Genomic DNA, 15,213 nt, shown 5'->3' on the forward strand with positions numbered 1-15,213 from the left:
AATGTCCTTGAATCTACTGAAAAATTAAAAAAAAAAAGAAAAAAGACACAAAGTCTGTTTACCCAGGGCAGTAATGACAGAGAAAAGAATAAAGAGAGAGAATGTCAAAAAATACAATTAAGCTACGAAAGTTACCTTCTGATATAGTGTCAAGTTTTACTGGAAAGAAGCTAAGAACAAATTTTTTTAAATCATCAGAATTTCTGCTCACCCTGATTTTCCATAGTGCCAGAAAATTTTGACTAGAATTAGGGTACCAATTACAGTACCAGCAACAAGTCCTTGAGGGGGAAAAAATTTGGTAACACGGTTAATAGAAGCATGAGCAAGTACATATACAATGCAGTTTTACAATGACAAACACACCGGTTATGAGCCAAGTTAAAGAAAAACAGGAGATGTGAATTCTATTCTGTGTGTGGCTTTCTTATGTCACAAGTTTGACAGTAAAAATTGCATGCTATTTATCCTTTCGGTCAAAGAAAAATAAAATCAAATATTTAAAGTATCACATACTCAAATAAGATGTGTTTAACCCATTGGAGAGGCTTCTGAAGGGTTTCAACCCCACCAGGCTCAATTTTAAATGCTTTGATCATTGGTCATTCAAACAGGATGACTGCAGGGGCGCCTGGGTGGCTCAGTCGGCTAAGCGGCTGCCTTCAGCTCAGGTCATGATCCCAGGGTCCTAGGATTGAGCCCCGCGTTGGGCTCCCTGCTCAGCGGGGAGACTGCTTCCCCCTCTCCTTCTGCCTGTCTCTCTGCCTACTTGTTCTCTCTCTCTCTCTGTCAAACAAATAAAATCTTAAAAAAAAAACCATGATGACTGCATTATGTAATGTTAGCACTAGAAGGTATCTTGTGTAGATGAGTAAACTGAGTCTCAGAGAGATGAGGGCTACATATGTGGTTAATAGGAAGGCCATTTACTTTGTTCCTAGTAAAGCTAAGAGCTATAGGCATTTCTCCATCACAGGAAAGGTGATATCACCTGTGCATGGAGGCTAAAACATATTTATGTTGCTTACAGAATATGCTGTTCAGTGTTTAATCTGTTGTCGATACAATTTCATTTAGGAAAGCACTATTTTGAGATTAAATGCACTACTTTGAGTTGAATGACAGAAAAGTAATTGGTCAAATAAGTTGGTCAACAGTAATTTTTATAGTTTGATTTTCACACACAATCTTTCTTCTTCCAAACCACCCATGCGCCCTTTCTCCATACCATTCTTGGGCTCCCTTTTCCTTCCTACTCCAACCTGCAATGTCCTTGAACTCTATTCTTTTGATTTGTATTGCAAAGGAAATTACAGATGACACTAGGAAAGCAACTGAAAGTAATGTGATCAAATCACGAATTGGTTACCAATCAGCAAACGCTCATGTCACACAGTTGCACTGTCCTATGAATACATGATTGAACAAAACAGCTATTTCTACCACAGGTAAGTTTTTACAGTATTTTACTCAATCAATTTCTTTAACTGATCCCCTAGCACCATATCGTTAGCTTGGAAAGATTGTATTCATCAAATAAATCATGGCTCCTCAAAAATTTGGGGTTTCTTTTCCCTTCACCACTTCCATTAGCCTCACCATTTTCAATGGTTGTAAAACCATCCCATTTTCAATTTGAATGATAAATGAAGATAGAAAATTTTAAAGTGATCCAGAGCATCTAGACGGCTGAACCAAAATCTTATTCTTAGAACAATGATCAGCACATATACATAATTCTAGAAGAATGTGTGCAGAGACTGCAAACTAAAAAAACTAAAAACTAAAAAAGTTGTTAATAGGTTGTTCTTCCTTATAATCTTATTTAACATAACAGAATAAAGGAACTGAGGTCTGTGGACAGGTGAAGTCACACCGGAAAGAGGCTTTTATAGAAGGAAAAAGAATGTGCTTCAGTAAACCTTAAATTTTCAGATTTACAAATCAGAATTCAACCCCACTTCCTCGGCAACATCCATAGGACCCTTGAAGGGTTTTGTTATTATCACTGGATTTTCTTTGTGTGAGGGAATTTTTTAGGTGCGGGAAATTCAAATGCTTCTCTTGCCAGCCTAAGCAGATCAATGAAAAATTAGATGATTATGTTGTCTGATTTCTTAACTTTGAATAACTTGTAGATAATTGAAGTTACTTATAATGGGATGTAAGTTCATCTTACAGAGAGAAGGTAATAAGACACAGTGAAGACCTGATATAGCATCTGATGCATTTCAAAGTACTACTGATGATTCAAGACTCTTGAAAGTATGCCTCCATTTGGGCTAGTCTATACCATATGCCATATGCAGGTGGATGTACAAAGCCAAAGTTAATCAGCATGTGATCTTTGAAGGATACAGAAAAAGCATTTTAGATATGTCACTGAGTAGTCTCTAATTTTTTCTTAAATATTCCTTCAACTGACCTATTAATCCCCATAAGAGATTTATGAACATCACGATATAGGATTTCAGCAATGGGGGGGGGAAGTAAAGAATCAGGACTACATTAATTGTCAAATTTGAGTTGTGCAGATTTGCACATAGGACAAGAATCTATCCTTTCAAGTGCTGGAGAAACGAGTCCTCTGCCTCTGTTGAAGCGCCTAAGAGATGTGTGCCCTTGGGCAAGTTACAAATCTTGCAAAAATCATTCTTTCAGATAAAAAATGGGACATAGAGGGGCTCCTAGGTGGTTCAGTCAGTTAAGGAGCTGCCTCCTGCTCAGGTCACGATCCCAGGGGCCTAGGATGGAGCCCAGAGTTTGAGTCAGACTCTCTGCTCAGCGGGGAGCCTGCTTCTCCCTCTGCTGCTCCCCCTGCTTGTGCGCGCTCTCTCTGTCAAATAAATAAAATCTTAAAAGAAAAATTAAAAAATTAAAAAAATTAAAAATGGGACATAGATACATTATAAGATGTTTTGAAAAGTAAAATAAAAATATAAAAATTTCAGTAGAGTACTTGCCACACAGCAAAAATGCAAATATTACCTTAATAAAGGACTGTTCTTACTCTTTGGTGTGGCCTGAGGGAATGATAAAACCGTCAGAAACCCATTTCAGGGGGCGCCTGGGTGGCTCAGTCGTTAAGCGTCTGCCTTCGGCTCAGGTCATGATCCCAGGGTCCTGGGATCGAGCCCTGCATTGGGCTCCCTGCTCGGCCGGAAGCCTGCTACGACCTCTCCCACTCCCCCTGCTTGTGTTCCCTCTCTCGCTGTCCCTCTCGGTCAAATAAATAAATAAATAATCTTAAAAAAAAAAAAAAGAAAGAGAGAAACCCATTTTAGGAAAATAACAGCGACTGCACTGCATGACTGCTTTAAGTTAATATTTATTCAACGGTTAGCACTGTGCTGGAGTTTTCATATCTATTATCTCATTAAGCTTCAAAGACTTTAAACAGGAATCAAAAATGAGAAAACTGGGACTCAGAAAGATTAAGTTCAATCACTTGGGTTGAATAATTACTAAATTAAAACAAAAAAACAAAAAAACAACAGGATTCAGACGAAGATCTGGCTGACTCCAAATCAGAAGCCTGTCTTCTTTACAATGTTGCATAAAAAAACAAAAACAGAAACAAAACAACTATGTAGAGCATGTATTCTCAATGAGGGGTATTATCCCAAAAGGGTGAAAAAAAATCTTACTTTTTTATGTATAAAGTATAGATACACATAGAGGATATAAATAGATTTACAGTATTTTCTGTGGTAGTAAAATTTCACAGACGGAGGGTGATGAGGAAAATGTCTAAAAAGTGCCTTGAGGGGGAGAGGGCAATAATGAAAAAGAGGTTTTGGAGAAACACCAATACAGAGCCAGCAGAATAGCTTTGGACCTCACAATAAAGTCTTCACTTACATGGCAAATAAGGAAGTGCTGAGATTAGTCAGTCTCTCTTTTTTAGCAGAATTAAATAGGAAAAAATTCAAATACTTCCAAAGTTCTAGTATCATCTATATCACTCATTAACACTGCAGTGTAATCAAGAAAAGCAATTTCCTTGTAAGTAGGGTTTGCTTATCTTTAAAATAAGAAAAGTGGCAGGAATAAAAGGCACAGCATAAGGAATTTAGTCGATGACATTATAATAGCTTTGTATAGTGACAGACAGCAGCTGCGCTTGGGGTGGGCACAGCATAATGTATATACACTTGTCCAATTACTATGTTGTATACCTGAAACTGATGTAACACTGTGTATCAACTACAGTCAAATTTTTAAAAAACTGATAAAATAAAGATGAGAAAAGTGACCCGATTCACAGAGTAAATTGAAGAAATAAAGATAATTTTTAGGTTTATATTTTACAAGTGTAAGATCCCAAAGAAAAATATTGCCATATGTCTGATTTAAGAGGGAAAGAGCTCCTCTTTATTTTTCAGCACAAGTTGGAATTACATCTAACCCTAAGGGAAAGTTTCTGGAAAAGCACATAGTACGTACTTCAAGAATTTCAGAGAAAATAAGCCCCTCAAACCTTCATTGGATGCCACTGAGCAGGTGAGAAAAAGCCCATCCACTAAACTCATCACTGTTAACATTAAATGATGAAATCATGAAGTTTTCCTTTAGAATACATTTATTTCTATTTAAAATATCAAACAAACAAAGTGAATTCCAACTGTTCAAATCTTTCAAGATAAGTATTTTAGCTAAAGAGAGGTTCATTCAAAATATAAAAGAACTATAAATAATAATAATAATAATAATAATAATAAAATACCTACTTTCAGCATCAGTCCCTTGTCTCATTCATGCATACATAGATAGGAGACCTTAGCTTATAAGGACATAATTTTAAAATACTCACTTTTTTTATAAGTGTATATTTTCTGTTGGGCATTCCTTATTAATATGCCAACTTAGCTGTATTGCTTTTTTTAAATTTTATTTTATTATGTTATGTTAATCACCATACATTACATAGCTGTATTGCTTCTTAACCAACTGAGCCACCCAGGCGCCCTACATAGCTGTATTGCTTCTTAAACATTTCTTTTATCATCTTCTTTAGGAGTGATCAATCTTCTTGTTAAAATGTATAACATCAAATAATATATTTATGAACAACAAAAAAATACTGGAATAAAGGCCAGAAGAAATTGCAACACAGGTATGTCCTTATGTCTATAGCAACAGAATAATTTTAAAGCTATTTTTGCTTTAAATCACTGACAGGGAAGGGAAAAGGAAGAGAATGTAATCAAAGGTAGCATTCTGGTTTATTTGGAATAGAAGTCTAGAAACAGTCAAGGAGTAGTTTGTGAGTACTTATATATAATTCTTGAGGCTTAAAAACTGTATTGACAACAGCCTCCTTCTTGTTGTTTTTGGCCCCTAAAATGATGATGCATTGAGACAATAGGCATTCAAGGATACTTGATTGACTGGCCAAATGATTTGAAGTTGCCCTAAAATTACCCTGTTACAAGAACGTGGTTGGGAATACCTAGGAACATACCGAGTACCTATTGGTGTCCACCAAACACGTCGATAAACTGCATTTACCTGTCTTCTCCTTGACACCCTTAAACATTTCATTTTAATAGTATTCCTAAGACAGTAAAAAGACAATATTCTCTTCCAGGAATGTGGATTGTACATCCCACAGTGATGACAATTTTTTTTAACTGCCGAAGAACCAAACTTACCAATTGCAATGATGGCAGCATCTGAAGAAAAGAAGAGAAAAAAAGAATTACAAAAAAAAAAAAAAATGTAAAGCCACTGATTTGCCAGCAATTTAACATATATATCCACAGAATGTACTTGAAAGTTCAAAAGTAACTCAGATTTTCATAACTAAAAGAAATAATTATAAATAAATTAATGAAAACTGTTGTATATTAACTTAATCAAGAAACATATACACCAGTGCCTATATCTATTCAACAGAGTCAACACTATAAACATGAAACATGATAAAGAGTGAGTGAATATTGAAACAAACACCATATAATTCAACTATATGACTTGATGGCAAGAATCAAATTTGAAAGCTTATATAGTAAATAACTGTGATCCAAGCCTATGACCAAGAGACTATCAGAAACTGAAGTCTTTCTCAGCAGACTCTATCAAAAGCTCAAATTACTTAATTTTTTACCTTTCAAGGACTATGAATGTGGTACTGCAACAATTATTTTCAAATAAATATATTTATAATAATATGCTGCTCTCCTAAGTAGTAAGTGGATTTATTCAGACAAGATCGGGCACGTTCAGGGTGGTATGGCCGTAGACTAAATGGATTTATTCAAAATACCACTAAGAACAAGCGACATTACACAGCAGAAGAAAGCACAGGATTTAGAGTCAGCAAATAGGTGTTTAACTCCCAACTTTCTCCCTATTAACTGGGTACCATATGATTCATACAAATTAATCTCTAAGCCTCTAGTTCATCACCTATAAAATGAAGCTGAAAAGGCTTATGTTGCAAGGTTGTCCCAAGGACTCATGTCCAAAGAGGGGAAGTGCACGGTGCATACAACTATAGTGCATACCCAGCAAGAGGCAATGACTCCTTTCTTTTTCAATATGAGCAAAAAATGGTATATGATATCTGAGGAATAAGTTAATTGCATAAAAGAGAGAAATTTGACCCCAAATACTGGTTGTATTTTCATCATAATTATTGACTCGGGTTTAGTTCATGTTTTTTTTCAGGTTTCGTTTAAATTTGTTAAATTACCTTGTATTTTTTTTTACAGAAAGAAATATTTCAACAAAGTTAGTGCTCTAACAAATTTATATTGGTGAGGTGAGACTTCTTTCTCATTGCCTTGCTCTGTGAAAAATCAGATGTATTCAACCTAAAACTTTTAGGCCCAGAGAGGTCATGAAAATTGAAGAAGTCAGTAAACTCCTACAAGTGTTAAAAGTAATGAACTAGACCTAAATGTGTGAACACAAGCTATAAAACTGATGTGGAGTGCCAAAAGCCAAGGTAGATAAGGAAATATACAAGATACTGCTGATGTAAATTACAAAAAAAAAAAAAAAAACCCAAACAAAACAATATCATGTACTACTAATGGATACACGTGTGCAAGTTTAAGAATTAAAACATAGATAGGATGCTTAAACACCAAGCTCAGGGCAGTCAGTGCCTCAGAGGGAGAGAAACGGAAATGGCACAACACATAATATCTATAATATTCAAATTCTTAAAAATAGCCAGGTAAGGGCAAAAAAGGCTTCAAGATAACAACTGTGAAATATATGAAATCATTATGAAAATATGGTCACAACGCGTCAAACTATTTAAAAAAAAAAAAACCCAGGATTATTTGATACCATCAAAGGATGACCAAAAACGGGCAGGAATGGGTTAAGATTTTGTGCATGTGCATGTATTTGGCTTTTTACAGAAAGGAATCATGGAATATCAAAGGAAATTTCAACAGGGATACCTGTAAAGTTTCAAGCTCTTAAAAATTATCTGTGATGATGGCAAAACAGACTTCATCACAGCAATTATGAAATCTGGACAAAATATGGAAAAGCAATCATAACAATGATTTGAAGGCACTGGCTGGCAAACTAAGACAGGCAGAAATGGGTCAAAGCCGGAGAGGGAGAACAGTATGGAATGAGGTTTGCATATTTGCAGTGAGGGAAGACCCTAGGCCATGCGGTATAGGGAGAAAATGCCAGGGTTGTACTGGCCAAGTAGGAGGATTAGTCAGAGTATGAAGTTCAGGACCACTGACAGAGCATCTGGAACTTGGGGGGGCAAATTTGGGGGGCTGCTAATATTTTATTTCTTGACGTTGGTAGTGGTTACACAAATATTTGCTTTAGAAAAGTTATTGAGCCATACATGGGTGTTTTATGCAGTGTGAGTGTGGGCGTGTGTGGGTGTGTGGGTGTGTGTTGAGTTCAATTAAAAAGTTAAAACAATTTAAAAAATTATCTCTTGGCTCACAGTCCTGTTGAGATTTTCCAAGGAACTGAAAAAAAATAGTTATCTCTAATAGAGAATAAGAGTATCTATAAAAGGGCACCTGGGTGGCTCAGTTGGTTAAGCGACTGCCTTCGGCTCAGGTCATGATCCTGGAGTCCCGGGATCGAGTCCCGCATCGGGCTCCCTGCTCAGCAGGGAGTCTGCTTCTCCCTCTGACCCTCTTCCCTCTCGCGCTATCTCTCATTCTCTCTCTCTCAAATAAATAAATAAAATCTTTTAAAAAAAAAAGAGTATCTATAAAAATTTTGGCTATCCATTAGGTAAGTTAATGGACAAGGGGACATCCTGGTAGCCCGAAGCTTAGCAGTAACTAGTAAGAAGGGTTTCATTCATTCACTCTACATGTATTTTTCAAGTCTACAACATATTTTACTCCACTTTTACAAAAATTGTCATTTAAAGACCCTTGTGTAAATATGGACCATTTCAAAGAATTCTGTCTTTTCAATTACTTAGAAGACACTGCTTTGCCAAATAAGCAACTCTATGGAATCTGGAGAGATCCTTCAGCATGCTTAAGGGATGGGTCTCTATCAATAAACCAGACCCCAAAAATGGCCGTAAGGATGGTACATATATTTGGTTCCCTGAAGGGTCTTGAAGAATCCAAGGACTACCTAAATCTCATATAAAAAAACAGAATTTCTTTGCCAAGCTTAACTTAGCATTGTTTTCATGGAGCCCCAATCTTCTTCTACATTATTGCAAAATGTTTCACCCTAGCATACTCCCAGTCTGCCTCTGAAGAAAGTCAAGAGCGTGTTAGTACGAAAAACTCTTCCCACCATAGCACCTCCGATCCCTACTCAGGAAAACCTGAGCAGTGTCAACTCACCTGAGGAGACGGTCCCTTTTCCATTAGGTGTGCTGGTTGTCTTGGGAGTAGCGGAACTCTGTTTTGCTGTAATATGAGCAGAGGTCAATCTTTTTGTTGTATGGAGACCCTTAGTCACTGGGGCATGGATAATAGTGGACTTTCGTGTTGCTGGAAGACTCCGTGTAAATGAAGCTTTCGCTGTGGTGGATCTATGGGTTACTGGCATGGCCTGTGTAGCAGACGCATTTGCCATGATGGGATTCTGGGCTGCTGATGGGGTCTCTGTAGATAGAGCATTTGATATGGGGGATTTTTTGGCTGTGGCTGAATCTTTTGCTCTGGTGGGTTTCTGAGGAGTTGATGGGGTCTTTGTAGCTGAAACATGTACTGTGGTGGGTTTCTGAGGAGTTGGTATGGCTTCTGCAGCTGAAGAATTTATTGTGTCAGGTTTCTGAGGAGTTGATGGGGTCTTTGTAGCTGAAACATGTACTGTGGTGGGTTTCTGAGGAGTTGGTAGGCCTTCCGCAGCTGAAGAATTTATTGTGTCGGGTTTCTGAGGAGTTGATGGGACTTTGGTACCTGAAACATTTGCTGTACTGGGTTTCTGAGTTGATGTAGCTTTGGTACTTGGAACATTTGCTGTGGTAGGTTTCTGAGGAGTTGATGTGGGCTTTGTAGCTGATCCAATTACTGTGGTGGATTTCTGAGCTGGTGGTGTGACCTTAGGAATCTGAGAACCTTATATAGAAGAAAAATGTTAAAAAATATTAGCTAAATAATGCTGTCAAGTTAAGACTTAGGAACAAATTGCTTGCTCTATGAATTCTCTCTTTCTCTCCCACAAACACCTAAATATGAATATGACTTTTAAGAGACCAAGTCTAATTATGATTTTCCCAAGGAACTGAAATGCTGCATGTTTTTGCTTTGATCTAAATTATGCCTGTAGCCAACTAAAGTGGGTTTACACCAGAGTAGTACTGAGGTTCTTAAACTGTTTTCCATGTAAAGAAAAGAAACCAAAGTCCGAGTTGGTAGTGATCTCATTCTGTGACACACCCCAAGTTAAGATATTTTCTCTCACAAAATGTTTTCCTTTGCTCATGCCAAGACCAAAGACCCAGACAGAACCACTGGACAGACAGAGATAATCACAACATAGTTCCTTTTCTCGATGCTTTCAGGACATGTTCGTCACCTTGGGAACTTGTTCTGTTTTACTCCTTCTTAAAAGTAATACAGTCAATCTGAAAAAAAAAATAAATAACTCTTTTTTCCTCTTGTGCTGGTTACCAACGTTACACATATTAGTTTAGTCCCTCTTTGGATTGCAGATCAGGTAACAAATATCTGAATTGCAACCTTGATTAAGATCCTATTCTGAGAATCACAGCTCTAACCACTTTGTACAGTTTTAGGTCTTCAGTGCCTGTCGGCCTTTGGGCCGCTTACACACTCCCACCTAAGGCAGCATGGAGAAGGGCTGCCTGCTTCACCACACACTGGAGACTGTGGGCAACTTCTTTAATCCTGCTAAGCTGCGATTTTCTCATCTGTACAGTGAGGATAAAAACAGCAGATTTGAGAACATTCTTGTAAGGAATGAGAGAAATAATTTAGGGAAGTTATTTCACACAATGCCTGTCTCTGAAGGAACACATTTTACCATTCTGGTGAGCAGCTGCCTGCTCCACCAGCACACACATCCTGCTGCACTCACTCAGACACCCAGCATCATTTATTTCTGCTTCCTGTGATCTACCTCAGAGGACGGTGGGGACCAGACAGCTCGCGGAGAAGCCCTAGCCAGTAGAGTAGGACTGATGCCCTCAAAAAGTGGTAGATGGTATTGTTAGGGTAAGATTTTGTATGGACTTTTCCTCTAAGGTGCTCATATATAAATCTTATTCTTTGTCCAACCATGTTAGTTCTCATTTTCGAGCCAGAAGACCTACATGCTAGTATAGTGTAAGTGTCCTGGAAATTGCTTTTCTCATTGCCTTTTTGTTGTTTGATGTCTAGTTCAATTCCATGGCCATCAGCACGCTCCAGATTATCTCAATCTTCTGAACTACACGGTGATTTGGAGCCCAGCCTATGGGCGATGTCCCATGCACACTTGAAAAAACTTCTTCCATCTGTCCTTATAGGGTTCAATGCTCTTAATATGTCAATTTTTTTTTAAAAAAAGTTTAACTGTTGCTTCTATACTCTTATGGATTTTTGGTTGCTTATTCTAACAGCTATTGAAATAGGTGTGTAGAATACTCAAACTCTAATCATGGATTTCTCTATTTTTCTTTCTGTCCGTTTTTTGCTACATGTGGATTGAAGCTTTTTTTCTCCAGTGCTCATAGATCGCAGATTGTGATAGATTCCTGTTGAATGGATCCCATTTATCATTATGAACTGTTGTCTCTTAAAGTATTCTTTGATATTAATAGAACTTCACTAGCTTTTTTTTTTTTTTGGTAATTGTTTGCAAAATATATTTTTCCATCCTTTACTTTTTACCATTCAGTGTTCTTATCATTAAATTGTGTCTCTTGTAAATAGCAAATAGGTTTTTTTTAATCAGTCTGACAATCTTACTTAAATTACACTCTGTGTAATTACTGATAGAGTTGGGTTTATAGCAAACACCTTACTATCAGTTTGCTTTTCCACCCATATATTTTGTTTCCCTTCCTCTCTTGTTTCCTTTGGGATGAAGTGTTCATTATCATTCCTTTGTTACTTATGATTTATACTTTCTTTCACTATTATTTTCATGGCGGCCCTAGAGATTACCGTATGTATTAGACTATAAGTCAGTTATGCAAATTAACATTTTTACAACTTTTTAGTATTGCCAGAACCTTGTAACTTTTAAATGCAATTTACCTCTTATTGCCTGTTGCTCTGTTGCTATTATACACTTGGATTCGACATACACATCAAACCCTAGAAGACAATGCATTTATCATTTTGTACAGTACCTATTCATGTACCTTTGCTAGTGTTCTTCATTTCCTCTTGCATTTTCATGTTTTACTTGGGATTATTTTCATTCTACTTGAAGGAATGCTTTTACTTTGTTGTTCTGTGCAGGTCTGGTCTTCTGGTGACAAGTTCCCGTAGTTTTCGCCTGAGAACATCTTCATTTGGCATTCAGTCTTAAAGCATATATTCATTGGGTAAAGACTCCTAGGTGAGCAGTCATTTTCTTATCCTTAACTTGAAGGATTTCTTCTCATTGTCTTTGGATTCCATAATTTTTGTTGAGAAGTTTGTGATCAGGTATTAGTGTTGCTCCTTTGAAGATAATGTTGTCTTTTTGTCTCTTGATGCTTTTATCATTGTTTTGAGTTGCCAAAATTTTTGCCATGACATGCCGGGAAGTGGTTTTATTTTTATTCTGCTAAGAGTCCTGAGAACCTTTGGAATGTGTTGATGTATTTCATCAGTTTTGGAGCATTCTGTCATCTCTTTGGATACTTCTGCTTCTCTTTCTGTCTCTCCTCTTAGCTAACCTATGTTAGGACAGTTTAACAGGTCTCAAATATCTCCTGAAGTTTTACCTATATTTTACATGCCCCCCCTCCCCCACCGCTTTGTGCTTCTGGGCATTATTAATGAATCTTCCTTCTTGTTCCTAATACTGTGTCCATATCACTGTTAAACCTATTGTGCTCTTCATTTCAGATTGTATATTTCTCAAAAGTTGTAGAACGTCTACTTTATTTTTATAGATTCCAGTTCTTTGTTGAAATTCTCTATTTCTTTTTTCCTTTAATACCTTAAACATATTAACCACTGATTTTAAAGTCCTCATCTGCTAACTCAATTATCTGGATCTCCTTTATCTGGATTTATTTTCCCCTGATTTGGTTATAATTTCTTACTTCTCTCCATTTCTAGTAACTCTTTTATTGTATTACAGACATTGTATATAAAACAGTCAGATGGTATGATCTTCCAAGAGAGTCCCTTTTTCTGATAGGCAGACTGGTTGGAGGTGATCACATCCTCAGCCCAGGAGGGACTGAGCTGGGTCTCAGCCTTAGGAAAACTCAGTCTACTTCTACTCTTGCCTCTGTTCCTTGGGAGTTGTCCCTCTGGGGTTTTCCTCGACAGCCCGGGAATCTTTGTTTCCTCAGCCCTGAGAAACTGTGGGAGACGCAGGTCTGCCCTTCAGGAGTCCCCAGCCCAGCAATCTAGCCTCCTTCCCCACACAGCTTCAAAATGGGCACAAATGTGTTAAGGGGGACAGGAGTGTATGCTTGATCCAAGCTTCTTCCTCTGATATTTGTTGCCCAAATACCAGAAGGATCTGAGAGACTGTATTTTGTACTTTGGAAGCTTTGGGTCTAACCCCTAGTCTCCCCTGCAGCCCAAGAAATCAGCAAATGGCCCTTGGGAAAAACTGGCTCTGCATTGAGGACCTCAATTTTCAGTATGTTTTTCTAGCCACCACAACCGCTAAAAGCTTGGCCAGTTTCTCTCTTTCCTGGCAGTGGTCTTTTAAGCGGGTCACGATGGACCCCCAGCCCAGGTGCACCTCAGGGTGGCTTGCCTTCAGTCTCCACCCCCAGGAATTCTAGTTCATTTAGTCCTGGTTTTTCCTACCCTTGTATCTCATGCCTTTCAAAATATGACTTAAAAAAAAAATCTCTCCAGATTTTGTAGTTATTATAAAGGAAATATTGGCCTACCATGGCCTACTTGGGCACTACCCTAGATTTGTAAGCTCTAAATAACTGATAATTTAATAAAACAGGGGAAAATAAATATGAAGTGTATCACATAGCCAGATTAAGAAGCAAACACATATCAAATTTCTCCCATAATTAAATTAATTCAGACAATATAATGAAATTTTCACCACGCAGTTGTCACATCTCCACATCATAATAACCATTATCATTAGGGGTGCAGAGAGCCAGCACAGTGAAGCACTATTGCTGGGACAGTGAACTGTTACAGTTTCTTTGGAAACAATGTTGGTGACGTCTGTCAAAAGTTTAATGCATGTACCTTTGTTCCAGTAACTACCCTGCAAAGAATTTACTGTACAAAATGCACTTGCACACTTGTGCAATTCCAGATGCCCAATATTTGTTGCAGCATCTTTTATTACAAAAGATAATAATAATTAAAAAAAACACAAACTAGAATCAAAAACTAAATTTCCCTCAATAGGTTAAATAAATGATATATTCATACAACTGCTATGATTAAAAATATAAATATGTGTATGTATGTTTATTTTCTAGAATCAAATGCAAACATTTGTGAACGATGGTTACTTCTGAGAGAAGGACTAGGGACAGAGAGATTTTTACTTTACATTTTATACCCCTCTGCATGGTTTTAATATTACTTCCCTGTTGATGTATGCCACTTATAACAAATAACTGTTTTCAACCAACACTGATATTTAAAAATTCATGCTAACATAATTCCAAGTATAATTATAAAGGGAGCTCAAGTCACCCTGGCATCACATATCACATTGCTTAAATACCGCCTACTGGGATCACTATCTAGATCCCTCAGTTTAGTCTAAGGTTCCCTCCCAACTGAAGAAAATAAACCATTTTATTTACTTTCGTATTAATATTAACTTATTGAAGGTGATATGGTAAGAAATAGCAAATGCAAGCTGACTCACTAAAAACGTGAGACATGTTACGTTTACGTGTGTGTGTGCTATACGCTGTGAGTTACGTGTATGTGTGTGTGCTATACGCTGTGTGTGTGTATGCATTTATTTATTTATTCATACATTACCATATATTCTCCATATCAGTGTTTCCTCCTTCCTTGGAAGTCATAGACCCCTCTGATAATCTGATGAAAAATTGCGCCCCCCAGAAAAATAAAAATATGCATATGTACCACATTTTCCATTCATTTCTCAGGGAGTTCATAGAATCTCTGTAGCCCATATATAGACCTAAAGGTATAAATAAAACAAAAATACAACAATGCAAACTCAATACCTTTGCACTCAGGTGGCGGGCCACTCCATTCTCCTTGGTCACCTCTAACAGTACAATAAATAGAGTTCTTTCCGATCAGGGTGAAGCTTTCATTACATCTATATTTTATAGTCTGTTGATACACATAAGTGTTCCGTGGATCCAGAATGAATCCATTGCTAATTTCTGGTGGTTCTGGACAAAAAATTTCTTTAAAAAAATTCCAACATATTTTACATTAATAAAACTGCCAATTACTTACTTTAATAAGTAAGAGTAAAACATGTTAAATAACTTATTTAAAAAAAGTAAAAATCTACCATTTTTCTAAATTCAGCATTATCAACCAGGTAGCTTAGAAATACCTACTAAGTAATGAGTAGTGTATTTGGAGCTCTGGATACAAATGGTGTAAAACATGAATGCTAACTTTGAGACCAATGTATAGAAATAAGATCTAG

At 37.1% G+C, this 15,213-nt stretch overlaps 1 protein-coding gene across 6 annotated transcripts in view; it reads right to left on the minus strand.

The window, feature by feature from the left end:
* The window catches only part of CD55 (CD55 molecule (Cromer blood group)), a 33,320-nt gene that overhangs the window by 10,497 nt on the left and 7,610 nt on the right, over nt 1-15,213 (minus strand). For 3 of the 6 annotated variants that reach the window (XM_025855234.2, XM_025855236.2, XM_025855235.2), the window contains exons 6-8: nt 14,774-14,962; nt 8,808-9,527; nt 5,655-5,675 (exon numbers count right to left, since the gene is read on the minus strand). In XM_025855234.2, the coding sequence (XP_025711019.1) occupies nt 5,655-5,675; nt 8,808-9,527; nt 14,774-14,962 (930 nt within the window). Of the gene's footprint in view, nt 1-211; nt 282-5,206; nt 5,676-8,807; nt 9,528-14,773; nt 14,963-15,213 lie in introns of those variants that run through there. The other 3 variants (XM_025855233.2, XM_025855238.2, XM_025855237.1) reach the window with 3 other exon arrangements.

This window comes from Callorhinus ursinus, unplaced genomic scaffold (assembly GCF_003265705.2).
Source record: "Callorhinus ursinus isolate GAN/ISIS: 27379988/994484 unplaced genomic scaffold, GSC_fseal_2.0 scaffold57, whole genome shotgun sequence".
NCBI lineage: Eukaryota > Metazoa > Chordata > Mammalia > Carnivora > Otariidae > Callorhinus > Callorhinus ursinus.